This window comes from Phyllostomus hastatus, unplaced genomic scaffold, assembly GCF_019186645.2.
Source record: "Phyllostomus hastatus isolate PE091 unplaced genomic scaffold, TTU_PhHast_1.1 phas_scaffold_345, whole genome shotgun sequence".
Lineage (NCBI taxonomy): Eukaryota > Metazoa > Chordata > Mammalia > Chiroptera > Phyllostomidae > Phyllostomus > Phyllostomus hastatus.
Genome location: NW_025334024.1, coordinates 24,417,476 through 24,444,655, shown reverse-complemented (window position 1 = coordinate 24,444,655; position 27,180 = coordinate 24,417,476). Strand labels below are relative to the sequence as shown.

The window sequence follows — 27,180 nt, the reverse complement described above, 5'->3', positions numbered from 1 at the left end:
CGGCCGGCAGGATGGCGCTGCACGGGAGGGGAGAGGGGCGGGCTGGCCGAGATCCAGGGGCCCCTCTGCCCACGCAGCTCCTCTGCCTGCCAGCGTCTCAGTGTCAACACCTCCCGCGCGTGTGCCTCCCTCCGTCTCACACCCGAGGGGGCGGAAACGACTGATGCAGGCACCCAGGGGAGGGGAGAGCCGCCCAGGCCCGTTCTCCTGAGGCAGGGCGGCGGCCTACGGTCATTGAAGCCCATGGCCACCTCTGCCCTCGAGGCCCCCAGACCTGGCCCTTCCGTCCCTCCCTCCCTCCCACTGCGAGACACAGAGGTGGGCGGTACCTCTAGGACCTGGCTGCCCCCAGCCTCGGAGCTGCTCCCGGTGGGGTGGGAAGGGAAGAGAGCGGGGAAACGGGGAGCAGGAGAGAAGAGAAGATAAAAGAAGAGGAAAGGATTAGGGCAGTACTGTAAGCTAAAAACAGCTTCCGTAGTTGGAAGCCACAACCGTGAAGGTGTCACCCAGAGAGGACCCTGACAGGGTTCTGAGTGCGGTCAGAGCACGCAGGTGCGCCGAGCTGGTTTTCGGCATCCAAGACCCCGGGCTGCCAAAAACAAGCCGCCTCGTCCCCATCCCTGCTAGCGCTTCTGGTTCCCGGCTCTGAGGAAACCAGGCCTGCGTGCGCCTCTCTGGGGTTTAGGGTCCGAAACGGGACTAGCTACCGGGAGGAGACGGACTCAGTTTTCCAGGGGTGAGGACGCGCTTCACGCGGAATGACGAGCGTTACGTGACACCCCTGCAGATGCAGTTTTTAATCTGAGTCACGCAACATCCAGAACCGGTTAGTCCCCGGGGAGTGCGCCAGGCCAGCTCCCGGGGCCGCCCTCTCCCGCCGGGTTTCCACAGCGCAGTGTCACCAAACCGCGTGCTCATCTAGAACGGGATGTTTAAAGTCACATCTGCCCGAGAGTGGTGGCCCTTGCTTCCCTGTGCTGTTGGAAAAGGAAAAAACAAACAAACAAACCAAAAAACCCAAGAAAACAACATAACCCAAACCCGGTGCAAGCCCACAGTCCCACCTTCCCCGGGCATTTTTAGTGGAGCTTCTGCCGGCCCCGACCCCCACGTCAGTGAGGAGAAAGGCAGAGGGACAGGTCTGGGCATCTGCGCTGGAGTGGAGGAACCAGACGCAGGTGGCGCCACAGGCGGATGCCGGCACGTTGTTTAGACGAGGTTAAAAACGTCCCGGTGTGCACAGGGGACAGGCAAACAGTTCTCGGAGGGAGGTGATGCCTGCAGGCAGATGCGCCACCCAGTCCCCTCCCAGGGAGGGGCTCCCTGCGGCGAGGACTCGGGAGCTAGGGGGCCTCGAGGAAGGTGTTGGTTCGGAAGATGGAGGAGACGATCTTGCCGGTGGCATTGATGGTGCCTTCGCTGTCAGAGCTGGACTCGGAGTCGCTACTTCCCGAGTAGGCGCCCAGGCCCGGGAGGATGCCGATACAGACCGCAGCGGAGGGGCAGTGGATGGAGGGACTGCTCAGGGACGTGCTTCCGAGAGACACGCAGGACGGGGCCTCTGCAAAGGAGGAGGGAGGACTGTCACTTCACCACCCTCTTCCAAAGTCGATGGCCCACTTTCCCTGTGCTGGGCGCCGGGCGCCGTGCTGAGGGCTTCCCGCTGGGAGCAGCCCTGCGTGGGCAGCAGCCCCGTCACCCCACCAGCTCACAGCCGTGGTCCTCTTCTACAAGCGAGGAAACGGAATCCCAGTCGGAGAGCATTTTAAGACCATGCAGAGCGTCACCAAGCAGGCTGAGGCTCCTTTGCCCCAGGACACCCAGTTACACTGCCACCTTCGTTCGTGACAGAAAGCCTCAGTCCAGAAAACACAGGACCTAAAGGTTAAGGGGAAGTTAAGAGCTCTACTCCCTTCCTTCCTTCTACCTGTTTCCAGCCTCATTTAACCGCCACAACCTGCCATGCGTTATCCCCGCTCTGACCGACAAGCGAGGTCAAATGACCTGCTAGAGTTAAAGGCCACTTAGAGTAGAAAATGGTAAACTGAATCTGAATCAAAAAATAATGTACTAAATTGACTCCTGCTCCCGTACGATCCCCGGTCAGGGCATGTGCTTGGGTGGCGGGCCAGTCCTGGGCACATGCGAGAGATGTTTCTCTCCCTCTTGTTCTCCTTTCCTTCCCCCCGTCTAAGAATAAACAAAATCTTTCTTAAAAACTTAGGGAGGGACAGTCCCACACGTCTCTGTAACCAATACAGGGCACCCCTGTATTGACAGCCAGGAGGGCGGTGGAGGACCGGGCAGCCCCAACGGTGACGGGGGCTGCCCCCCCGCAAGCCCAGGTCTGCTGCGGGCAAGGGCAGCCTCCTCAGCCTCCCCCGGGCACACGGTGTGGGGCCCAGCACCGAGGGGCCGTGGTCGCGCCGTGTGAGTGAGAACTCGGGGCAGTGCGGTGCACACACTCTACTGAGTCTCATTGCCAACGGCGAAAGTTATTTTAGGCGAGATGGGGAGAGAGGTGTATGAAAATTGTGGACAAACATCAAACTGTTTGCCGTTTATTACTTGAGCATTCTCTGTATTATTGAGTCACATATACAGTGATACTTCCAGTATTGTTAGAAAAATGCGGTTGTTTAAAAAAAAAAAACAACCTGGTATCTTATAAGGGTAGGAGTCAGTGACTTAGAACAATAATTTATGTGAGGCTGCTCAGTGAGATATGACATTTTATTGGGTATTTCAATGGCGAATTTCTTAGACCGAAAGAAGGATCGAGTTCAGGGTGCCTGTGGAGGCCTAAGCTGGCCTGTGGGAAGGATGGCAATCAGCCACAGACACGCAACCAAAAATCTGGACCTCTGGGGCATCAGCAGAGTTTAAGCCAAAAGACCAAATCTCCCAGCTGTCTAGGCGGTTTCAAGAAAGAAGAGACTGCGAGTCTGACAAATTTCATTCCAAAAGCAGCCAACTGTCCAGAGAGAACAAAGCGGTGCCCTCTGATCTCACCCATTTGGTGAAGTTTCCTGCCAAGTGCTGCATTTGCGGGACCACATTGTCATGCCAAATGAATGCTGAAAATTACTAACAGAGAACGTTCTGGGGACTCATGCAGATGCGTGACTTGCGAGTAGATGGGGCCAACTCGTGCCTTCACTGGCTCTGCGCACAGTGCAAGCCCAGAGCCTCCAGCCGGGAAGCCTGAATCTCCTCCACTGGGGCCGCAGAGCTGTCTGCTGGGGGACCAGAGGGGCAAATCCTGCTACCGCCGAGGACGAGACTCGGAAGCAACGCACAGGAGATATTCTTCCTGTGTGGCCTTAGCCCCTAACAAGAGGACATGCCTCGCTCAGTTTCTGTTGTAAGAATGTAAGAAGGGGAAAGAAGAGGAGATTCACAATGTCAAAAGAGACCGCTGTGAAACACGTGTCTGCCTCAATGCAAAGACCCCACACCAGTTTTCCTTTCCACTGATTCTCGCACATGGTTCCCACCTGGGAACAAGCACCAGCTGCAGAGCTCCCGATTCACAGGTTGGAATGTTTAAGGTGAAGTGGTATATATGCGTGTGTACACAAACACACGGTAAATACTTATTCTACGCAAGCAGTTTAGCGAGTTTCCTACGTATCACAAACACATCACTGAAATGGAATCCTAGAGTGCTGATGGGAACGGAAACTGGGGTTAACTTCTCTGCAGGGCGATTTGGCAACACCTACCTGAATTACAAATGTGTATCTTTCTGACCCGATGATTCCAAATATTTACCCCGATATATACTTGTGAATGTAACAGTGACGCGTGTGTAGGGTTGTTTGATGCAACACCGTGACAGAGAAAGAATGGAAACGATCTGAACGCTCATCAGTGAAAAACAGGGTAAACGTACTACGGTACAACCACATCATGGCACACTGCAGCCCTAAGGAGGGATGGAGAGGCTCCTCTCACGCAGATGTGCCACGCCCCCCCGAGTGCCGTAAGAGAGCTAAGCAGTGGACGAGAGAGCAGGCTGGTGAGAACAATGACGACGAGAGGAAGTACAGAAACACAAGACACGAAGTATTCCTGCCAAAACACCAGCGTGGCTCGATCACGCGCGAGGCCTAATTCCCACGTCACAGGAAGCACAGGATGTAAAGGAGCGCCGTGGGGATGCAGGCAGCAAGATCTGGAGCGCGAGAAACTCCACGGGACGAGGACGCAGCTTCCTCACAAACAAAGTGCAAATGAAACGAAAACTAAACTAAAAAAGGAAGACGTCTGAGTTAAACGAGACTTAAAAGACATACTGTGTCGTGTTAAGATGCCATAAGATGGCAGCATTCCCAAATTGATCTGTAGATCTGAGCAATCCCTGTCCCCAGCTGCCTTGGTTACAGAAACTGACAAGTTGATCCCCAAATTCATATGGAAATGCAGGGGACCCGGAGAAGGAACAGAGCTGGAGGGCTCACACTTCCAAAGCTGTAGTGACCCAGACCGTGGCGACGGCAGTAAGGACAGCCATACATAAAACAGTGGAAGGGAGAGAGTCCAGAAACAAGCTCACGTTTGGTCACTGACTTTCAACAGAAGCGCCACGACAACTTGGTGGGGGCAGAACAGTCTTTTCAACAGATGGTGCTGGGCCAACTGGACATTCGCACAGAATGAAAGTGGACCCCTTCCTCACACACATATAAATATTAACTCAAGCCCTGGCTCGTGTGGCTCAGTGGGTTGAGCACCAGTCTGCAACCCAGAGGGTCGCCAGTTCGATTCCCAGTCAGGGCATATGCCTGGGTATGCCCTGACTGGGCCAGGTCCCCAGTAGGGGGCACGCAAGAGGCAGCCACACTTTGATGTTTCCCTCCCTCTCTTTCTCCCTCCCTCCCCCTCTGTCTAAAAATAAATAAATAACATCTTTAAAAAAAAGTAATTATGGATGAAACAATTTCATGTTGAGGATTTGCCTCAGAATACCACAGTGGGAAGGCAATAATGAGACCAGATACATGTTATAAATTGTAGAAGCTATGTGATGGGGTTCATTATACTATCATTTAAACATCTGAATGTTTTAAGTTATCTATATTTTTTAAAAAGAATGTATTTGTAATTGCTTGTACCTACAGAGAACAGCTCTGGACGGATACATAAGAAATGTATGATACTGTTTCCCTCTGGAAAGGAGAACTGGACGGAAGAGGGTACACAGGTGGAAGAGTTTACACAGGGAGACTCTTCACTGAATGTTCCTTTTTAAAAGCGGATTCTACAGCAAAAAGGCGTCAGCAACAGCTGACCATTACTGGTGCTCGGTAGATGCGTATTTTAAAATATCTTTTTTTTAGAGGGAGAGAGAGAGAAACGTAAACCGTTTTATAGATGACCCGCTGAGCTCAGCTCTGACTGTCGATCCCGCAGGGAGGCAGGGGCAGAACTGAAAGCACTCCTGAATTTCTCATTCTTGCTCCAGCCCCCAGGACCCAGCTCACCTTCACGTAGAACTCTGCCACTTACACGGTGCCAGACTGGGTCACACAAAAGCACCCACCAAAGAAAGTGTACTCCTGGGAACTGTATTAAAACTGGGCTCAATCCAACCCAACCAGCAGCGCGAGCCAGGCATTCTACCTCTCTCTGGTAGCCAGCGGGGGGAAATGAAGAAACTCGACATTTGGGGAAAACAGAGAAAAGTCCTTTGTCAGACGCAGAGATGTGACGAGGGCCCTGGCTCTGGCAGCGCTCCCAGGGAGCACACTGCCATCGTCAGCACCGCGGGTTTCCCACGTAACACCGTGCAGGGCAGCGGACGTGCCCCCGGGTGCGAATCCTGCTGGGTGAAAACCTTTCGGGAAATCAAGTTTAAGTAGGCTTGTTAGACACACACGCACTCACTCATAGTCACAGCGCCTTCCAGTCTTCTACTGTGGCCACGCGCACTGTAAGTAAGGAACGAAATGAAGGCTGTCACCCACCTGGATTCTTGTCATCTGGGTCAGGGTCCGATTTCAGTCTTTTTACACTGTTGCCACTCTCTGAGCTGTAACAAAAAAACACGGTGATGTGAGCTAAATCCGATCCTGGGATCAAAGCCTTGAGAATCAGGAGCTCCAATAACCACTTACATGGATCTTGGGTAGCCTTGCAGAACAGAAACAATCTGAAATAAAACGGCTTCATTGCAAAGTCTCCTTCTAGCTGTATCATTAGGTATAAAGACAATTTAAACCCCTGAGCAGTTCAAGAGGTAAACCATTATATGCTCAACCGTTACCTAAACTTTTGATTCTTTGTTGTCCTATCATTCATCTTGGTTAAAACCATGGATGGATTTCAAGAATATCTGGTCATGATCATAAATGACAAAAATCTAGTTATTAAAGATCAAAGGAAACGTCTTTAGCGACATGCTAGAGATTCTGAAAGTCTATCAAAAAGACCTTCACCAAAGAACACCTATGCCCCGACTGGTGAGGCTCAGCGGGCTGGGGGGGTGCTGGGCCGAGTGGGAGGTTGCCCATCCAGTCCCTGTGAGGGTGCGGCTGTCAGGGCGCACCAGAGTGCGAGTTCAGTTCCCCGTCGAGGTGTGTGCAAGAGGCAACCGACTGACGTTTCTCTCCCTTCCCCTCCCTCTAAAAAGAAAGTCTTTTTAAAATTACAAAAATAACTAAATGAAAGAACGTCTAAACAATGTACTTCAATGAGGAAGGGAATAATCTCAGAAGGAAAGGATGGTGGGCGGGGGAAGGGGGGTGCAACCCTGACAAATACGAATATAAATCTGAACAAATGTTGTCTCTATAAAAAAAAATAACATCTAATTTGTGGTGTTAAACACGACCATGCTAAAGTGGTAAGCAGCAGTAGCATGTAAGAAAGGAAGAAGGTGATTGTAGCTAAAAGTCCTAAGGTCAGTGTATAATTTTGTAGGGAAGTAAGGTAGCTATTTACTTTAGGTTTTGCTAAGTATGCCTGGTCGGTTGTAAGGTTGGCCATCAAAAGAACAGAAATAGAATACTTAAATCCAAACTAGCAAAAGAAAAGAAAATGAATAAAATATTTTTAATCTTAATTTTTCTAAAAAGCAAGAAAAAACTCTTCTAAGACAAATAACATTAAGATAGTAAAAACTGTATAAAAATCCTAATAAATCCAATCTACCAGTAAAAGGAGATCAACAGACTAGATTTTTTTATTCTTGTATTATTTATTAATTATTGCATTATTTTCTGTAGGAACAAATGTAAACCTACATTGTTTTTTAAATATATTTTGATTATGCTATTGTAGTTGTCCCATTTTCTCCTCTGCCCTGCACACCCCCTCCCACTCACATTCCCCCTCTTTAGTTCATGTCCATGGGTTGTACATGTAAGTTCTTTGGCTTCTGCATTTCCTATACTATTCTTAACCTCCTCCTGTCTATTTCCTACCTATCATTTATGCTACTGATTCTCTGTATCTTTTCCTCCTCTCTCCCCATCCACTCCCCCGCTGCTAACCCTCCATGTGACCTCCATTTCTGTGGTTCTGTCCCTGTTCTAAGTTGTTTGCTTAGTTTGTTTTTGTTTTGGGTTCAGTTGTTAATAATTGTGAGTTTGCTGTCATTTTATTGTTCATATTTCTTATCTTCTTTTTCTTAGATTAAGTCCCTTTAACATTTCACATAATAAGGGCTTGGTGATGATGAACTCCTTTAACTTGACTTTATCCGGGAAGCACTTTATCTGCCCTTCCATTCTCAACAATAGCTTTGCTGGATAGAGCAATCTTGGATGTAGGTCCTTGCCTTTCATGACTTGGAATACTTCTTTCCAGTCCCTTCTTGCCTGCAAGGTTTCTTTTGAGAAATCAGCTGACAGTCTTATGGGCATTCCTTTGTAGATAACCGTCTCCTTTGCTCTTGCTGCTTTTAAGATTCTCTCCTTATCTTTAATCTTGGCTGATGTAATTATGATGTGCCTTGGTGTGTTCCTCCTTAGTCCATCTTCTTTGGGACACTCTGAGCTTCCTGGACTTCCTGGAAGTCTATTTCCTTTGCCAGATTGGGGAAGCTTTCCTTCATTATTTGTTCAAATAAATTTTCAACTTCTTGTTCTTCCTCTTCTCCTTCTGGTACCCCTATGATTCAGATGTTGGAATGTTTAAAGCTGTCCTGGAGGTTCCTAAGCCTCTCCTCATTTTTTAAAATTCTTTTCTTCATTCTGTTCTGGTTCAATGTTTCTTTCTTCCTTCTGGTCCAAACCATTGATTTGAGTCCCAGTTTCCTTCCCGTCACTGTTGGTTCCCTGTACATTTTCCTTTATTTCACTTTTCACAGTTTTCATTTTTTCCTCTAATTTGTGGCCATATTCAACCAATTCTGTGAGCATCCTGATTAGCAGGGTTTTGAACTGTGCATCTATAGGTTGTCTATCTCTTCATCGCTTAGTTATATTTTTTCTGGAGCTTTGATCTGTTCTTTCATTTGGGCCATTTTGTTTGTTGGCGCACCTGTTACGCATGAGGGGCGGAACCTTAGGTGCTCACCTGGGCGGGGCCACCCATGTCGCTGGGTTGTGACGCTGTACGCGGGGCAGGGTCGAAGAGGGAACAATGGTGCTTGCTCCGCTTTCTTCCGGGTACCGATCACTTCCCCTGCTCCCCACCAGCGAAGTGGGCCCCTCTGGTGCTGCTCCCAGGTGGGTGGGCCTGCGGACGTTCTAGGACCCTGCGGGTCTCTCCAACGAGCTCTCCGGTGAGGGTGGGAGTTTCTGCCGCTGCCGCCACAGCCCCCACAGGTGTTTTTGGTCAGAGGTCTGAGGCTTTGTTTCCGGCGCTGGGGCCCGGGGTTGCGGGTCTGACTCGCTCCCCAGTTGTTCCTCCCGGTTTCTCCGCACGTGGATGTGGGACGGCCCAGTCCTCCAGCCGCCGCCTTGTCGCAAGTCCTCTCCCTCCAGCTGCCCGTCTCCGCCCCTCCTACCGGTCTGGGTGAGTGTTTTTTCTTTAATTCCTTGGTTGTTGGACTTCCATACAGGTTGATTTTCTGCCAGTTCTGGTTGTTTTTTGTTTTTAAATTTGTTGTTGTCCTGCTTTTGATTGTGCGAGGAGGCACAGTGTGTCTACCTGTACCTCTATCTTGGCCGGAAGTCCTGTCTAAATTTTCAATCAGATACTTATGATGTGTATCTAAAAAAATGAGACAATTACAGATAGAGCAACCATCAGAAAAAAAAATACTAACAAATTAGCTAACGCACTTGAAATGAGACAAAATGGATGAATTCCCAGAAAATTTAACCAAATATAATTGACTCAAAAAGGTATGAATAAACTTAAACACTCCTATAATCACAAATTTTAAAAGGAGGGATCAAAATGATTTTACACAGGAGTTCTCCCAAATTTATTTTCATAAAAGAGAACTCTCCTATATTACACAAACTCCTCCAGAGAACAGAAAAAGAACACCCCCTAATCATTTTGTGAAAACAGTTTTAATCTTCATGTCAAAATCAGATAAAACTGGGGAGTGGGTTGGGGAATATGAAACAGCCTCACTCAAGAATATATATTCAACAACATTCAACAACCGATACAAAATATTAGTAGAACAAGCCAGTGGCGTTAAGAAAAATCATGAGATATCACTGCCAAGCTGGGTTTCTCACAGGAATGCAACATTAGACAAACCCTATAAATTTAATTGTTCACTGTTAACAGAGTAAAGAAAAAAATTATTTTCAAATCAAAAGCAGAAAAAATTAGACAAAATTTGAAGTCCATGACTACACACACACACAAAAACACCTCTTATCAAACTAGGAACAGAACTTCTTTAACTTGCCAAAGGATATCTGAAAAAAGCAAGCGATAAAAGTTCATCTTAGTGTGAAAAACTTACTAACATTATGTTTAAAATTAGAGCTAAAACAAGAATGCGCAGATTTGTTTCTAACATTTCACTTGTAATTCTAGCTAGCGAGGTAAGATAAGAAAAAGGAATTAAAAGATATAAGGAAGAGAATAAAATTGTCATTATTCAAGGATGGTAACTCTGCGTAGAAATTTCAAAAGAATCTGCTGATAAATTATTATAGTTAATAAAAGTTACTAAAGAGTTATTATTAAAGTTAGTAAGAACTAGTGGCTGGATGTAAATACTCCATCGACTGTGTTTTTACACACCAGCAACAAAAATATACATAAGTATTTAGGAATAAATTTAATTAAAAAATGTGCACAACTTTTTTGAAAACTAACCATTAAGACTTTATAGAATGACATTAAAGCAAACCAATAAATGTGGATGCATGCCATGGACAGGAAGACGCAAATCCATAACGATCTGTTCTCTCCATACATTTAACAAGCAATTTAGTAACATTTCAATAAAATCCCAATAAGATTTTTCAAGAACTTAAATCTAAAATTTATATGGAAGAACAAAGTAGCCAAAAATAGAAATGACACCTCTGGGAAGAATGTAAGGGGACTCACCCTACCAGACATCAAGGTTTACTAAAAGCTACAATAATCACACAGAATGATCCTGGTCCAACAGACCCAAGGACAAGGAAAAAAAAAAGAACCCTCAAACAACCCAAGTATGTATGGAAACTTGTGACACAAATACATATGGGAACTTGTTCTAAGACATTAAAGGTCACTGGAGGAAAAAAGGGTGTATTTAGTAAATGCTGCTAGAAAATGTGCTTTTTGTTTGAAGAAAAAATTGAAATGGGATCCCTACCTCATGCCCTTCACAAAAATCCGTTAGAGAAAGATTAAAGACTAACATGTGAAAGATAAAACTCTAAAACTTTTAGAAGAAAAACTCTCTAATGACCTCAGGGTAGGAAGAAATTTCTTGAACAAAATATAAAATGCTCTAACCACAAAAAAAAATACTGATACAGCTGACCACCTTCAGATGGTACAAACTCGCAGTTATAAAATAAGTCTTGAGGATGCAATATACCGATATGGTGACTACAGTTAATTACACTGTATTGAAAGTCTGAAAGTTGCTAAGGGAGTAGATCTTCGAAGGTGTCATCACAGGAAAAAAAATTTTGTGACTGTGCGTGGTGACGGATGTTAACCAGACTTGATTATAGACTCCCAGACCTCCCTCCAAACTTACCGCGCCAGAACTAGCGGGAGGCCTGGAAGCCACACTGACAAACTCCCAGGTGATTCTGATAAACCCGGGCTGGACACATGAGCAACTCCTGCCCAGGAGACTAATTTATCACCTTGCAACACAAAACAGTACAAAATGTAGTTTCAAAACTTAAAGCGGTTACATGCACGCCACCCAGTAAGCTAATACAGGGTCTCTCTGAGAGGTATCACACCCATTGTGCTAGCAGCAAGACTCCGTGGAGGTACCTAACTGCCCACCTAGAGAGCCCTTTGCCCTTTGTCGGCGCAGTCCTGAAAGCTTAGGTGAAAGCCGGCCTTCCTCAGGCTGCTGATTCCCCTCCCTCCTGCCGCTCTACCACGAGAACATTTTCACATGTAAACAGTGTTCCCGGCAGCGTCTGCAGCAGGTGGGTGGTGTGCCAAACCACAAGGCTGCACCAGCACGCTCCCTCCCTTCAAACACGTGGCTGGGTGACAATACACCATATTGATTTTCCTAATAGACTGCACTTACGAACTGGACATCATTTTGTCCACGGTTTGGTGGTCAAACTGAAATGGCCAGACTTAACCACTTCGGTGCCAGTTCAGGATTGGAAAGGGAGGAGCAAACATAACAAAGGACTCACCAAAATCTCCGACCACTGCTGCCACCCCCACATCAATCAAGCAGAGCCCAGGCAGGTCTGTGGCCCTGTCATAGCTGCCGCGTTCTTACAGGCCACAGCGCCTTTGCAGCAGCTGCCCCGCCCCCTCCCGTCTGTCTGCCCGGCAGAGCCCTGGTCATCCCCCCCCCACCCCCTCCTTCCTACTGCCTTCCCTCACTTCCCCAGCAGGGGCACCCACGCGCCCTCCAGGCCGGGGTGCTTCCTCCTCCCTGGTCTGTGTTCGTCTGCACCCCACACAAGTGCTTTCCTAGAACTCGCTACCCCGTTTGCTGGAAACATAAATGCTCAGATATCGAACCCCTGCTCCTATTATTTTGTGACCTTGGATGAAGGCGTGCTCAATCCCTCAAATTCTCCATCCCCTCATCTGATAACAGTTCTTTTGTCTTTCACTGACTTGTTGAGAGGAATAAATGAGATCACGCGCAAAAAGCACTTAACACAATGCCTGGCGCACAGCGGGTGCCCAGCGAAGAGCAGCTATTATCATGCTGAACGAGGAGTCAGGCGGAGAGCTGGGTCCAGGGCTCCAGGCGATACCACATTTGGCAGGGGGGAGCAAACCTCACGGAGGCCTACGCTCAGGCAACGTTGCTCTGGCTACCGTTACAAGTGGCATTTTGGAGCACCTGGTCACAAGGAGGTTTAAGTAGCGCGACTGCCGACTGACCTCTTGTGCTTCACGGCTCCTGCCAACAGCTTTGCCTGGGAGAACTTGCTCTTGGTTTCTAGGGGTTTCGCGGCCACTTTCTTCTCCGCTTCCTTCTTGTTTTCTGGAGAAATGCCAACTTTGTGGAGATTACTGTGAGTTACAGGTTAAGGGCTAAACTAATCCAAAAGAAAAGCTGTGGCAGAACAATGATAAACCGAGAGAAGGCACACAAACGTAATCCACGAGCACTCTGGTTCTGCCATGTAACGCTTAGCCTACTGATAAAAAAAAATAAGCGCCCTCCCCTTTTTATTCTGCCAGCCAAATCCAGCTGATTCAAGAGAAACGAAACACAGGAAGGTGGCAAATCAAGCACAAAATAATACAGACAAGCACACTTCCTCCCTCTAATTTTCCATGAACCTGACTACGGCCTTAAAGCCTGCTATTACCAAACACACAGTCAATACCACGCTCCTTAGGAAACACGCAGATCTTAAGGAATGTAAATGCAACAGAAAAAAAAATACAGCTTCCCTAAAAACGTTTGCTCCCCACCTTCAGGGTAAAATCAAGTTTTGCCGAATGTCCTATGACTATTAACAGCATTCCCTCTTAGGGTGAAAACTCACTCCGGCTCTGCTGGAGCAAGGCAACGTCAAAACCACTCAAGGCTCATTAACAAACAGTCAGCGTGCCCACCGCTGTCGCCACCGCACACTCCTGGCTCAAGCTCACTGGACGCGGACCTCCCGAGGCCCAGGAGCCAGTTTCAAATATTCACTCCCAGAGATTTTAACGAGAAACCCCTGTGCGTATTCAACACAGGAACCAAAAAGTTGTTTTCGAATCATAACCAGTTCACTTGTTACATCACTTTTTTGTGTGTGCCTAATTCAATCTCCGCTTCCAAGGTTTGTCACTTCCTTTTGTTCTCCCCCGCCCCCCTCCCCGAGACTCCTCCCCACCTTCCCTTTCATTCTCTCAACCCATTATGCAATGGACGGGTTTTCCAACCGGGAGCTGTGCCTTATTCAAGATGCGGTAGTGTCCGTCTGGGACAACAGTGACACCTAGTGCCCAAGGAATCCGAGAGGCATGCATTATCAACCTCAAGAGGTGGGTGTGGGGTGCACTGTCTAGGCTGTTTATGTGCCCTTAAGCAGTGCAGAAAATGGGGTATCAGAAATAAGGCAAGTCTCGTCTGACCACTCTTTACGCACCATCTCTGTTCCCAGGAACACCAGTCACCTTGAACACTCGCGGTGCCTGACCGGGACTCTGTCTAATGCTCAGTACGGCTGAGTTTCATTGATTTAATGTTTTTAGGGTCACATGGAAACAGATATTGTGTTAACGCTAAATGTTCATTGTTTAAAGACTAAAAATGAAAGAAACAGATTTTATCTGCCTAGTACAGAATGCCCAACACTGAGTAGGCTGTGATTTTTACCTGCAACTCTGTCATGAAGGGATAGAAACTCAAAGAAAATTCTTAATATTAAATATTAAAAAATGAAACAAATTGGAAACAACACAACAAAAGTATACATGTATTTATAATACCAAGACACACATAAAAACCAAAACTTAATTTTGTATTCTTTCAAAGTGAAGAAAAATGACCCACCTTTTCTTCTGGGGGAGAGAGGAAGATGGGAGGAAGGTGGTAATCATGTTATTTTTGATCCATACCCAAAGCGTATTTTTCTCTTTAAGTCCCTCTCCCCTAAAACGCTTCAAATACCACACACACACACACACACACACACACACACACACACACCTCAAAACTATCAGGGAATTCATTAAAAGGCATTCATTTTTTTGAAATTGGTTTTTAACACACATAATATGCTAAATACTGGTTCACCTGAAGGGAAAAAAAGTTCTGTTGTCTATATGGCACAAACCACGGCTTATTTGTAGTCACAAGCATCACAGTACGAAATGTATCCCATTATAATAATCAGTGAAAGCCAATAACCAGCTCGGGTTCAGAGCTTTCACAAACAAACTTCAATTCCCCTCTCAACACGTCTCTGGCTACATGCACCCTTGGGATTAGTGCATTTTACATCAGTGAGCGGCAAGGCTTGCTTTTCTTCAGCTTTTCTACACAGTCCGAACTTTCCAAGTTTCCAGTGAAAGCCAGTGCCCCTGGGGCCTCTTCAGTGTGGCCGTGAGGTCACCAGGACAGGAAAGCTCCTTTGGCCTCCTCGCTCCTGCACCGTTCACCCTTCCCTCTGAACTGGAAACCCAGAGACCTCGCACACCCACGCCACGGCCCACACTGCTCTCCGGAATGCTGCGTCGGGAGGCAATGTCTTATTTGCCAGCCTGCCAAATTAAGCACATAAAACAAGACAATTCAAGTGGGGATCGTAATTACTCTATTTCCTTAGAGGAAAAAGCCTGGTGCCTGAAACAGTGCAATCCATGCATCTGCGCTCCCTGCAAACACCAATGTGTACTGTTATTCAGGGGTCAGCAGAGGGGGGCTTCAGAGCAGTCGGTCTCAGTCCTACAGTTGGGATGAGGTGTAACTTTCCATCAGCTCCTACCTTGACATTACACCAGAAAGCCACTAGGAGAACTGGGACTGAAGCCAGGTCTTTTGCTGCCGGTTAAGAGAGGTTTTGTGGCACCATGCCGCCACCTTATTTCAATCACCACCGCCTTGGTTTAAACCAAATCCCTATGAATCTTTGCACACTTTTCCCCATGTAACTCCTTAATGGAACCTACTGTACACCCCCTGCAAAAAGAAAAAAAAACACACACAGTGTCACATCGATCTTGGAAGAGAAGCCTGTTCAGACACACTAGTCAAGTCATTCAACATATAAGCTTGAAATATTCCAATGAGATTTTTCATAGGGGGAAACATGCTAGGGGGGCTCCACTGCCCTCTCCTATGCGTCCTTCTTGACTTTACCCACGTGTGTACCGAGAAACTACTACACGCCACGTGCTGGGAAATCAGCGGTGACCAAGCCCATGTTCTTGCGGAGCTGACGTCACATTCCAGCAGGAAAGAGGCAAACAAACCGGGACTTTCGAGTAGTGACAAGTGCTCTTAAAAATGGCATTAACAGACGGTGATGGCAGGGGTGCAGTTTTCCGTGGGTGCTTAGGGAAAGTCTGTATGAGGAAGGGGGATAGGAACCAAGACCCAAGTGCCGTGAAAGGCAGCCCTGTAAAGCCTGAGGGCCGAGCACTCTTGGCTGACGAAAGAGTGCAGCCCGGCGAGAGGGAAACACAAAGAAGGCCAGTGGCTGGGGGACAGTGACCACGAGGAGGAGTAAGTTCAAGGTGCAGTGGGGAGGTGGGCTGGCCTAAGTAATGCAGAGCCCCCTACAGGGCCTGGTAAAAAATGTAGACTTAATTCCAAATGCAACAGAAGGCCACTAGTGTTTCAAACAGGGAAGTGACAAGATCCCATGTATGTTTTCAAAAGTTCCCTTCGACTCTATCTGGAGAAGGGTTTGCTGGGGACAAGAGCAGAAGCAGAGACTAAGCAGATGGCCGCAGAAGTGCAGAGAAGAGTCTATGACTACTGCAACGGCAATCCAGACCGGTCTGGAGTACACTGTGGAGGTCAGTTCGGAGCCAGGCACCAGAGGTGTAAGGAGCACCATCACTGAGACCAAAAGGCCAGAGAAAGAAGAGGTGTGGGGAGGGGGTGCAGCGCGATGAGCATGGGGCAGAGAGGCACGGAACCGAGAATTTTGATTTAGTCAAGTCACCTTTGGGAAGCCTATTAGGACACTCAAGCGGATATTAAAAAGGCAATATGGAGCTGAAGCAAAGTCATCTTTGCTGCTTTCTCTGCCCTTCTACAGGGACAGACCTAGCTGTACCTGTAGGGAAGGTTGCTAAGGACACACGAGACCTGTGAAATGTTTTCTTTCAGAACTCAGAAGACAGTTCCCCCCTGGATGAGGTACACTGCATAGCCCCTGTGTCAGAGTCTAATCTCGCAAGGCAGGAGCACCCTGGTACTGGCCATGAGGGTTTAGGGCTTCAGTTAATCCTAAAGGATCTGGACTTTTGATTGCAACGGATTCTTACATGCAACGGAACTCCGTAAATCACTGCCAGCTAGCTATTTAGAGTCATGGAAACACCCCTGCTGAATGGGCACTTGGAGATCACCAGGTAGAAGACCTCCATTCTGTGTATAGAGCAACTACAACCACAGATGTTGGTGGGAAAACTGACACCTCAGAGACTTCTTTCAAAATACAAAGGATATTCTGTATTCCTTCAGTTCTTTCAGCTCTTCTTCCCTTCGCTGCTTTTCTATTAATTCCTGCTGCCGAGAAACCTCATCAAGGAAGTTGGTCTCGTCTTCATCCAAGCCTCTCACCATGTTTTCTGAGGAAATAATTAAACAAGGAACACTGAGCAGGCTGAAGGGAAAATACAGTCAGATAAAATCTTTCCTTCTCCTTTTTCTAAACGGCAGGTCCTTGAGGGGATTAGAAGAAGGAATTTGTAAACGCCATGGCTTCTGATTAGATAACACGGCATAAAATCAAGGCATTTCTCCCATTACTAGATATTAGCATAGAATTAAAATGGGTGTCTTGAGCTCTAAACAAAAATGTTCAACGTGGTCTAGAAGGCAGAAGTTTGTCTCTTTTCCAGCAAATAAGCATTTAGAGACTAAATAGTCAAGATAATTCCATGGCTATTTAGAAAAACGTTCATCAAGAAGGCCCTGCAGAGACCCGCGGGCGCCATGGTCTCCGAAGCTCACTGAATTTGAACTGCTCCTCGTACTCCTGCTGCTTCCTGTCTTTCTGCTCCTGCAGCCTCTCGTACAGGGACCGCGGGTCGTAAACCTCCTCTGGACACTCTGAAGGGAAGAGAAACGGGGAGAGAGAAAGGGGGGTGAGGGGAATACACACTTTATAACTCTTTCTTATTATTTTGGAATCACGGAGGACTTTAAAGATCAAGTCAAGTCCCTGCATGATCTGAGGGCAAGGATAACACAAGAACAGCACGAAGTCCACAGCCTCCCTTTGGACCTCAGAGCCAAATGTCAATGCCAACAGGGCCCATGGCCTGAGGCAGTTCACTGGATGAGGGGCCAGCCCAAACCGGACCTAGCAGCAGCATCCTCAGTCGTTGAGGTCCTGCACCCACATGTCTAGACAGAACAGACTAGCAGAACCGCTGCGGTTCTAGAAGACGGTGCAGTGGAGCTCCAAGGGCAGGCGCAGGAGCACCCTGGCTGTGCTCCCAGGGCCGGGGCCTAGCTCCGGCTCCCTCGCCCCGTGAGCCTCCACCCCAAAGAGAGGACACTGACACCTGCTCTGCAGGGCTGCTGTGAGGACAGCCTGCGTACCTTCTGGATCTTCAGGTTTTCGAACTTTCTCCCATTCTTCTTGCCTCCTTTTGCGCCGCTCATCTAGTTCTGCCTCGGTCACAAATCTCTTTTTGATGACAAGGTTACCATCATCCCCTCCATCCATAGTGGAACAATCAGTCTGTGGAAAACAGACAGAGCATTTCAAGTGAGAATTGCAATTAAAATCCTAAAGAGAAACAAGAAGATTCAGCTGTGTCTCACCCAGCAATGGACTACCTCAAAATTCCCTTTGACCTTGCATTGAAGAAACCCAAGCAGTTCCATTCATAGGTCACTGACGCAAGCACATGATGACACTCCCCCAACGTATGAAGCAGTTTCCTTACCGCCATGTCACCCACAAAGTCAGCTAGGGGATGTGGAATGATTCTCATCACACACTGTTCCACACCACACCTTACATTGCAAATATTCCTCTGTCCTCTAATCTAGACAGACTGCCCTCCTGGACACATTCTTCCCAGTTCACACCCTCATTTATTTCTGTAACACCTGGCATTGTTCCTTCTTGAAATTCCTGTTTCAGGGACATCACACGACCTCGACTCACCTGTTCTTGTTTCCAAGTAGGTTCAGAATGAAGAAGCTCAGGCATTTAGGGAGCTTCTCAGGGAGCCTTAGAAGACCGAGTCTGGTCTGTACAGCAGGAAAGTGATACGCCAAGAGGCACGCAAACCATGAATGGGGAACCCAGATCCCTCAGATTCTACACTATTTCAACTGCCTCCTTCTTCACCTCTTTCCTGACCTCCCTCCCTGTAACTTCCATACCTGTGCCACTTAAGGCTCTGTCCCAGCCCTTCTCCCTTCTCACTCCCGCGATGCCTCAACCACTTTATGTGCATCCCGAGGCAGGAGACTCCCAAATCCCAGTACGTGTATGTACCTCTGTCTGACCCTCTCTTCTGAAAGGCGGGGGGAAAGGAAATAAAGGCAGAGGACTGTGCATTGCTCCTTTTAAACAGAACTTCTCTGCTTTTCTTTGCTGGTGTCTTCCCTTGTGAAGAACTGTTACGTGCCATTCACAGCATTACATGCTCACAAGGAAGCACGTATTCTGCCCCACTGGCACATCCTGTCAGTGTCCCTCTCAAGACGATCCCTAACAGCCAAAATAAGAACTCTCTACTGGTAGCACAAAAATAAAGTAGCAACCATTTACTGAGTGCTACCATGTACTGAATACTTGTTATGTATATCACCTCATTTATACTCAGCTGACCCTACAGAGGAAGACACCGAGGCCCAGAGAAGTTAGGTCACCTGTCCAAGGTGGTGAAGGTGGTGAATGGCAGAGCTGAGAATCAAAGCCAGGCCCGACATCAAAAATTCCTACCTCCTTCCCCACAGCCCTCCCCAGGCACCACGGATCCTGCCTGAAACGCATGTGTTAATTTCAGCTCTTGCCCTGCATCAAACTCCAGTGCTGAGAATGTCCTTGCCGAGTTTCTATGTAATAAAGATGAAAAAGCTGAGAAAATAAATCCAAACATTCAGAACAAGAGGAGAGTCTCAGCCTAAGTTCTACTGTTGCTGAAGTTCAGTTCAGTGTAACAATAGAGAATTTAAAAATTTCCTAGAAAGAAAACCAAGTTAACCGACAGAACCTAGTGCCCCCACCGAGGCCTACTGATTGGACTCTTCCGATTCGGCATCACTCAGTGTCTCCTCCCAGACGCCCGTTACAGAAGCAGAACTGTTCGGTCTCTGTGCACATGCCAAACATCCAATTTCTGCAGAATGGCCGCTTGTAAAACAGGAGCCAGCAATTTCTTAAACGTCCCTGGCAGAGGCGATGTCAGCTACGTAGGGCTCTAAATGGATGGGAGACATGCTGGACGCTCAATTTCCCCCTTTCTTGCCCTCTGCTAGCTGTAGCTCTCCTTCCTCACCCCGTGTCGGCAGTCTGGTTTCTCCCCCTCACCCTTATTTCCTAGTAACAACTCAGAGTGGAACGAGTCCTTTACGCCCACCTAATCTGATTCTCCACCAGGTATCTGGGGATTTTCATCCAGAACCTACCTTCATTCACCTTAACAAAACTCCCTGAAACTCGGGGACAAAGCCTTTAGGATATCTGTAGCTGAGGGTCTCAATCTGAAATGGAAACTCTAGTGCGGTGACTTTCAACTGGCGTGCAGCGGCAGGCCCACCGGTGTGCCGCAGAGTTTTTCGTTTTGCGGACAATACCCGATCCACTGAGCCACAGTGGTCAGGCCTGAGCTGCAGAAATTTTAAAACATGCAATATCTGACTATTTAATTAGGGGCACTGGCCTCTTTTCCCTTAGGTTGTCAAATAAAAAAATGACAATAGTCAACACAAAAATAACTGACCAGTGTGAATGAGTCAAATTATACCTATTTTTTTGTGTGAGATCAGCAAAAAATATATTTTTTGATGTGCCGCAGCATTTCAGCAATTAGTTTATTGTGTGCTATGGGATTAAAAGGTTGAAAATTGCTGCTCTAGAGAAATAAGGATCTTCCCAAGATTTCTCACCTTTGAAAAAAGGCAAATTGATGGAATTCCAAGAACTTCTTACTCTCTTTTTCATCAATCTTTTCCCCATAAGTGTTAGAATTCAACTTTTACCCAAAGAGTTAAATCTATGCTACCCATCTGCCACACACAGGGACAAAATCAGGAATCACAGTTGGTTCATGAAAACAAGGCAGAAGCTCATTAAAAAAAGAAAACTTAAAGACAATGGCTTTAGAATTTGACAGACGTTCTGCTACTCCTCAGCCCTCAGTGGGTTGGTTTCCTGAAAACACAGTCAAAACTAATGAATATTTATAGAAGTTTGCTCTTTACACCTAATATTACCAGCCTGACATTGTCTTGATGCCAAAATAAAGCTAATTATAATAAACGTGTGAGTTTAAAAGAGACAAGACTACATGCAGACGGCTGTATCCATCTCTCTTTTCACTTGCACTTCCTCCGTAGGTCCTCATTCCCTGGCGCATCAACTGTGGTCCGCCCCTTGCCTCCAGTGGCTCCCTGGCCAATTAACTCGGTCATCTGCTGTGTTTGGAGAAGTCACAGACAGGGAATATTCTTTCTCCACAAATATGCAGGCCTTTTCAGAATTCAAAATGTCACTGTCAATAAATACTGCCAAGGAGTACGGTTAACTTCGCACCTTTCACTACAACCCAGTATAATCCAACTAAATACACTGCAAGTACCTTGCGCTGCAGTCTTCTCACCAAGAGGGAGGACAGGTGATGATAAAGAGCACAGAAGACTCTAAAATCAAGAGACTGGAGTTCGAAACCTGATCCGGCCACCTACCAGCTGTACGGCCCTGGGCAAGTCACTTAACTCCTCTGAGCCTTGGTTCCCTCATCCATACTGCACTGGCCAGTGGACTAAAATAGCACTGCACGACATAAATCTCTGGTGAGGATAAACAAGGTAATTGGTGTAAAGCACTTCACACCGTGTTTGACACACACTTCAAAATGCTCTGAAAGGTCTGCATTACCACGAAGCACTGTGCTAAGCTCTGGACAGGTTGTGTGAGAGAGAGAAATACTGTCTGCACTCAAGAAGTGGGGGAGACATAAATAAATCAGGGACATAAACAGTCATGACACCTGAAGTGGGAAAGGGACCACACCAAACCGAGAGACGTTAGAAGAATGTCCGTGTATAAATAATTGGGCGAGTCTGTATTTTCCCTTTAGTGCGGTTCTCTAGTGTACCGTTTACTAGTTCAATTTAAACAAACTCAGCACTGTGCTGAACGGTGAACTGTGTCCAGCACTGTGCAAATCCTATGGTGTGCATAAAGGAAATAAACTTTTAAGAGGCAGCACTCCTGAACTAGCTAAAACCAGACACCATTGCAGACAACGAGTCCCCCAGGTGAAGAGCGCTGGTAAGCGGCAGTAGTGAAGGCCGTGAACACGGACCGACCTGGCCAAACACCTGCGCCCCTTTCTCCTCCTCCTCCTCTCATCCCACCGGTCACCCGGTCCTGCTGTTCCCACCGCACCGTGACCTCTTTTTAATCCACCCGCTCCTTTCTTCTTCCTTCTTTTTCTTTCTTTCTTTTTTTTTTTTTTTTAAGAGAAGAGCCCTTTCCTGTCTCATCTCTCCTTTTCAGGGCTGCCTGCTGCACGGACCACTACAGTGGCGCCCCATCAGTGTCCCTGTTTCCGGTGCAGCCCCTGTTACCACAGCCATTTGTTTACGCCTCCACTACAGCACTCGTCCTTCCGCTCTGCCATCTACGACGGTTCCAACAGCTCCTTGTATCCACGGTGCCTATTCACCCAGTGGCTGGTATACATTAGGCATGGAATAAGTACTCATGGAATAAACCAACCATGAAGAGGATTGGAGGACTTGAAGCAGGGAGGAGTGGTCTCACATAAATATTCCTAGGCACTGTTTGATCTAAGTTACAGAGAATGGTAGACATTAAATAAGTACTTGCTGAGTCTTCCACGTCCCATGGGAAAGTCTACTCAAGCACCATACAATTTGAACAGTAGGAAACACAAGACCAAAAATTAAATCACTTTACTACATAATTGATGTCTTCTTCAGGACTAACTCTCACTACTTTCCTTTAATTTCAACTAACTAAAAAATGCTCTCTAAACTCATTAATAAGAATTTACAACACAAAGCATTTTTTTTTTGAAGAGTCCAATATTCATTCTCTGTTTATTCTGCAATAGAGAGGTGATGAGTACCTACAACTCATTTACCTCCTTCTGGAAATGAGAGAAAAATGAGAAGTTAATTAAAGTGTTTATTTCTAATTCCTACTGCCTAGCTAAATTTTCACAAGTCTCTTATTGCTCTCTTTGTTTGCTATAATAATTCAAAACAAAACATAAATAAACAAACAACTAGGGTCCTGGGAATCTAACTATGAAGATTCATGTAGGAATACTTTCTTTGTCCTCATTGTATTTAATTTTAGAAAGAATGCTATCAACTTTTCTTTACTCGTATAACTTTTTTTTTCAAGGCAACCCGAGTTAAATTATCAAACTAAACATTACATTATTTTTAAAAGAATTATTTAAGTTCTCCAAATAGGGAATTCACGGAAACCTGAAACCGTATCAAAATCCTTTTGTCCAAACTTAAAAGTTTCAAACTGATACAAATAAAGAACATAGTTTTCACATTTGCGAGATAGCCAAAAAAACAAAGTTCTTATATTTCAAGCCAAAGTAACTGTAATACAGTGCTCTCCTGTGTTTGGACTGGAGACTGTGGTGTTTCATTTCCAGGTTGCTGGGGCAGAAACAGGCTTGGTGTGTTACATAGCATGCGACACAAGTTTTAAGATACCAAGTTTACACCTCTGCCTCCAAAATAACTGCTGTGGCTGCAATGAGAAATTATTCCACCTAGCTAGCGCCATGATACAAGTCAATGAGATCTGGTTTCCTACGGAATTAAGTTTTGTAACGGCAGACTACTTCACGTTCGTTGTACAGCACTGACCACTGCTTCTTCCCAAGGCTGACCTTAGACGGACTGAAGTGTGAGAACACACCGGGGAAACTCTGTGTCAGTGTGTTCTAAGGCTTCTCTCTTCGGGCAGCAAAAGCAACAGGCCCGTACACTTTCCCTTTGTCAGTAGATATAGTTAAATGCTGCTCTTTCTACATTTCTACCCTGATGTTCCAGTCACATGGGATTTCAAAAGACAGGACAGCAACTAAGAGGAATGTTCCATCTGGCAAACTCAACTATATTCCAAATAAAGACTGCTTTCTGGCCAGAAGGCTCTTCCGCCAGCTACAGTCATTTAGATCAAGCCAATTTTCCCTACATTATCAACTTAGGAGAATGACTAACACTGTTAGCATTTATTACTAGACAAAGTAATCCTCAATCTTCTAACAATGAGGCTTATTTAACATCCCCCAGTACCAAGGGGAACTAAAAGAACCTCAAAAATGCAGGTACGGCATACCAATTTAATTCATATTGAAAATGTTTATATGAAAAACAATTGGTAGTAACCTTCTGGTTGTCTAGGCACCTAAAAAAAACTCATGCAATAAAAAGTTGTGTGTTTTTTTTTAAATCTATATATGCATTTATCTTCCCATGAGAACTGAGTCTTACTATACATGCATTTGCCTTGAATTCATCTATACGCACTGGAAGAGAAAGAGAACTTAAATACTGGCTCCCTTAGCCAGTCCTCAGTTCCCCAGTTCATGCGGGCCTGTCAGAGAATAAACACTCCCCTCACCATGTACAATTCTAATAGTAGTTGTAGTTGTCACATATTGTGACTCCTAAATGCAAACCAACTACTTCATCCGCGGCTCACAGGAAGAAAAACAGCATCTGTTCCAAAGCAGGAGGAAATCCTGGCCACGTGGGAATTTTGCCGTGCCGGGATACCTACATCCAACGTGGTGCTTCCCGAAGAGATTTGCGAGGGTAGCCTTGATTATTTTGCCATCTGGGCTGGCTATGGCAACTAACCCACACTAAATCATACCTCCCCACCTCCAGGCTGTATGTAACGCCTTTTTAAGACCGTATTTTCTGAAAAATAAATAAAGGCTTGGTGTTACACAAGCATACAGAAGGCCAACTAACTCATTCAGTTGTATTTCTGAAGTAAATCTTACAAGGGGCATATTACGCTCAAGGCACAGGGCCTGGCACTACCCTGGCACTCAGCCATCTAACACATGAGGAAACTGTTCAGTAAGAGATGAGGTCGGCACGTGAGCACGTTAGAAAAGAGGAGTAAGATTAAATGCTGTAAGAGAATAGAAGCTAAGGAGTTCAGAAAAGGAAAACTGAAAAAAAGCATCAGAGAAGCTTAATTTTGATAGCCACGACACTGCCATGAAAAGCCGTGTAAGTTTTAGTCATACAAAAAAAAAACAAACCAAAAAAAAACAACCAACAATCTTTAACTCAGGATTGACTGGAATGACAAATTTCACGTTCCAAAATCAAAATGAAAGGAAGGGTACCATCATTTACAGAAATAGTGGGTGAGGTTATTGAGACCAACCCTATACTTCTGTAATAAAATTAGTAATAATAAAATAACTGGAGGAAATTTTAAAAATAATTCTTAAACAGAAAAGCTAACAAGACAGTTCTGAGAACCATCCCTGACCGGGGACAGGACCTGCAGCTTGCCATAGCAGGACGGTGCTCTAACCACCTGAGCTACCCCACTGGGGCTGTTCAAAGAAACAAGCACCAAGCCTCAAAGTTTATAGCAGCGAACAAAGAAGCTGTACAACAGCGGTATAGCACATTGGAAAAGAACCAAACAGAACCTCATGAACTAAAAAGATGCAGTAACCAAATTTAAGACTTCAATGGATGAGTTTAATAACACATTAGAAATAGGTTAGAGAATTAACGAAGCAGAAATTATCCAGAATGGAGAATTACAAAAGAGAACAGAGGGAAAAGGCCTGTGTTAAACCAGCAAAGAAGGAAGATAAAAACAATGGGGCAGAAGCAATATATGGATAAGCAAAGACCGAGGCTTTTACCAAACGAATCACAGACACTAAACCACAAACTCAACAACTTGAACGAACATCAAATAAATCTGACAAAAACAAATCCGTAGTTGGATATTTCATAGCAAAAATGCAGAAAACCAAATATAAAGACTGAACAATCAAGCATCCTCTAGTACGAAGTGAAACAGATCACATTCAGGAATGAAACAGATTCCAAAGGTGCGCCACAGTGAGCACCCTGAAACTGTTTAATTCAGCTCACAAAGGCCTAATTCCACTGCGGATGAGCCTATGGTGGAACCAGGCATTCACATTACTTCATTTACCAGATACGTGGTTTTTAGTTTCTGAAGCAGCAACTTGACTCGAACTGAACATCAACATTCTTAGAAGGTCAAAGGAAAGACTGCTGGCCAGGCACATGGTCTGGAGGCAAGTCTTTCCGAGAGCTGCAAAGAATGTGCCTGCTGGCACGTAAGGCACCAAGGCTTCAGATGAGGACCATTGGGAGGCCTCCACTTTCAGACCCTTCCAAAGTGTTAACAGCTCATCCTCAAGCTCTATTTGAAAGACTATAAAAGATTATTTACCTTAGTTCAATTGTTGGATCAAAGAGGAGTCTACACAATGATTCCTTGTCAAGAGTTCAGAAGCCATTTTATAGGGTCTCTCTTCACACATCAGTAAACCAAACATCTGAAGAATCGACAAATCTTACCTCGCAGCTGGTACCCACGAGGTCATGGGGAATTCTGACCCCCCAGGCCGACGCCTGGTTTCCTGGGTCCCACTCCACACCTACTCAGTCAGACTATCCGGGGATGGGGTCCGAGAATCTGCATTTTAAAGGGGCCGCAGAAGATCGTGTTTTCTACGAGTTAAGAACCACTGCTAAGTCCGAACAGGTATCCTCCTTTCCCCCCGTGCGGACGTTGGCATTCACAGGGGCCACCAACTCTCCAACAAGGTGCTTCAACTCTCGGTCTTTGTTTCCCAAGTTTTCCGCAAAACGAGTACGCTACGGCAATGGGTACATGGTACAGAATGAAATGTGCTTTCCATCTTACACTTACTTACGTGCTGTGATTCAACCATTTCCAACCAGGCATCCCCACATCTCCTGGGTAGCCTGGAGCCGTCCCAAGACCTCTGGAATTGGAGCCCGCTCCTCGCCAGGAGCCTCGGTGGCCCCACCTAGCAGAAGAGGTGTAGGGAAGCCGGCAAGAAGCCTGAAGTCCTCATTCTGCTGGAAAGAGTCTGGTAGCCTCCCGATTCAACCCGAGGGCCATCCCGTGGGCTCCCTCGGCACCCCCCCCCCCGCCACCTCAGGCTGGGCCCGGCAAGCCTAAGGCCCTGGGGACTAAGAACACTGGGCGAGTACACGGACTGAGAACAGGCCTGGCCTTCAACCTCAAGTCAGACGCAGCCCCCCATCTCCTCAGCGAAGAAGCTGGAGTCCAGGTTTCACCGCCTACCCACGGAAGGCCCAGGCCACACTCACCTACCGACGCGCGGGAGGCGAGACACCCTCTCCTCGGTAGCGCCCACCCCGAACTGCTACCGCAAACGCCGCTCGATCTTTAGAAAAAAAGGAAGAATAAGAAAACAGTCTTTGCGTTTGTATTCCTTTTGACCCTTCAGGGCTTCCTGTTCCTCACCGCCACAACAAAAGTCCGCCCCGCTTCCGGTGGCGTAACCCAATCCGCACCTCTGTTTCCCCCAGGAGTCCGATGGAAATCCGGTGCCCAGAAAGCTGGCGGGAGACCCTCGATTGGACCATTCACACCTCAGCCGGGATTGGCCAGCTCGCGCCTGGGGGGCGGGCCGGGCCATGAGATCACGTGATAACATCCGGGACTGGTGATT

General features: G+C 46.6%; 1 protein-coding gene across 6 annotated transcripts; it reads right to left on the bottom strand.

The window, feature by feature from the left end:
* Window positions 1–768: 768 nt before the first annotated feature.
* On the bottom strand, window positions 769–27,061 carry PSME3IP1 (proteasome activator subunit 3 interacting protein 1). 6 transcript variants are annotated; one of them, XM_045818883.1, is made up of 9 exons: window positions 26,816–26,989; window positions 26,392–26,508; window positions 26,033–26,150; window positions 17,801–17,942; window positions 17,207–17,305; window positions 16,700–16,821; window positions 12,460–12,593; window positions 5,970–6,034; window positions 769–1,561 (listed from the first exon to the last, which is right to left on the bottom strand). In XM_045818883.1, the coding sequence occupies exons 4-9, from the start codon at window positions 17,925–17,927 to the stop codon at window positions 1,344–1,346; spliced, it is 765 nt and encodes a 254-aa protein (XP_045674839.1). In that variant the 5' UTR covers window positions 17,928–17,942; window positions 26,033–26,150; window positions 26,392–26,508; window positions 26,816–26,989; the 3' UTR covers window positions 769–1,343. The 6 variants fall into 6 exon arrangements, with proteins under 6 accessions (XP_045674839.1, XP_045674837.1, XP_045674836.1 ...); XM_045818881.1 differs by lacking the exons at window positions 26,033–26,150; window positions 26,392–26,508 and adding an exon at window positions 27,023–27,061 and having other exon boundaries at window positions 26,816–26,892; XM_045818880.1 differs by lacking the exons at window positions 26,033–26,150; window positions 26,392–26,508 and having other exon boundaries at window positions 26,816–26,892; window positions 26,973–27,026.
* Between the last annotated feature and the right edge of the window lie 119 nt (window positions 27,062–27,180).

What these genes read in the sequence shown, in the direction of transcription:
- PSME3IP1 (XM_045818877.1), bottom strand. An exon ending in AAAACCTGAAGATCCAGAAG is followed by an intron (nt 17,306 to 17,800) that starts GTACGCAGGCTG and finishes TCTTCCCTTCAG; the next exon opens with AGTGTCCAGAGGAGGTTTAC. An exon ending in AAGAACTGAAGGAATACAGA is followed by an intron (nt 12,594 to 16,699) that starts ATATCCTTTGTA and finishes CCTGTAACTCAC; the next exon opens with AGTAATCTCCACAAAGTTGG.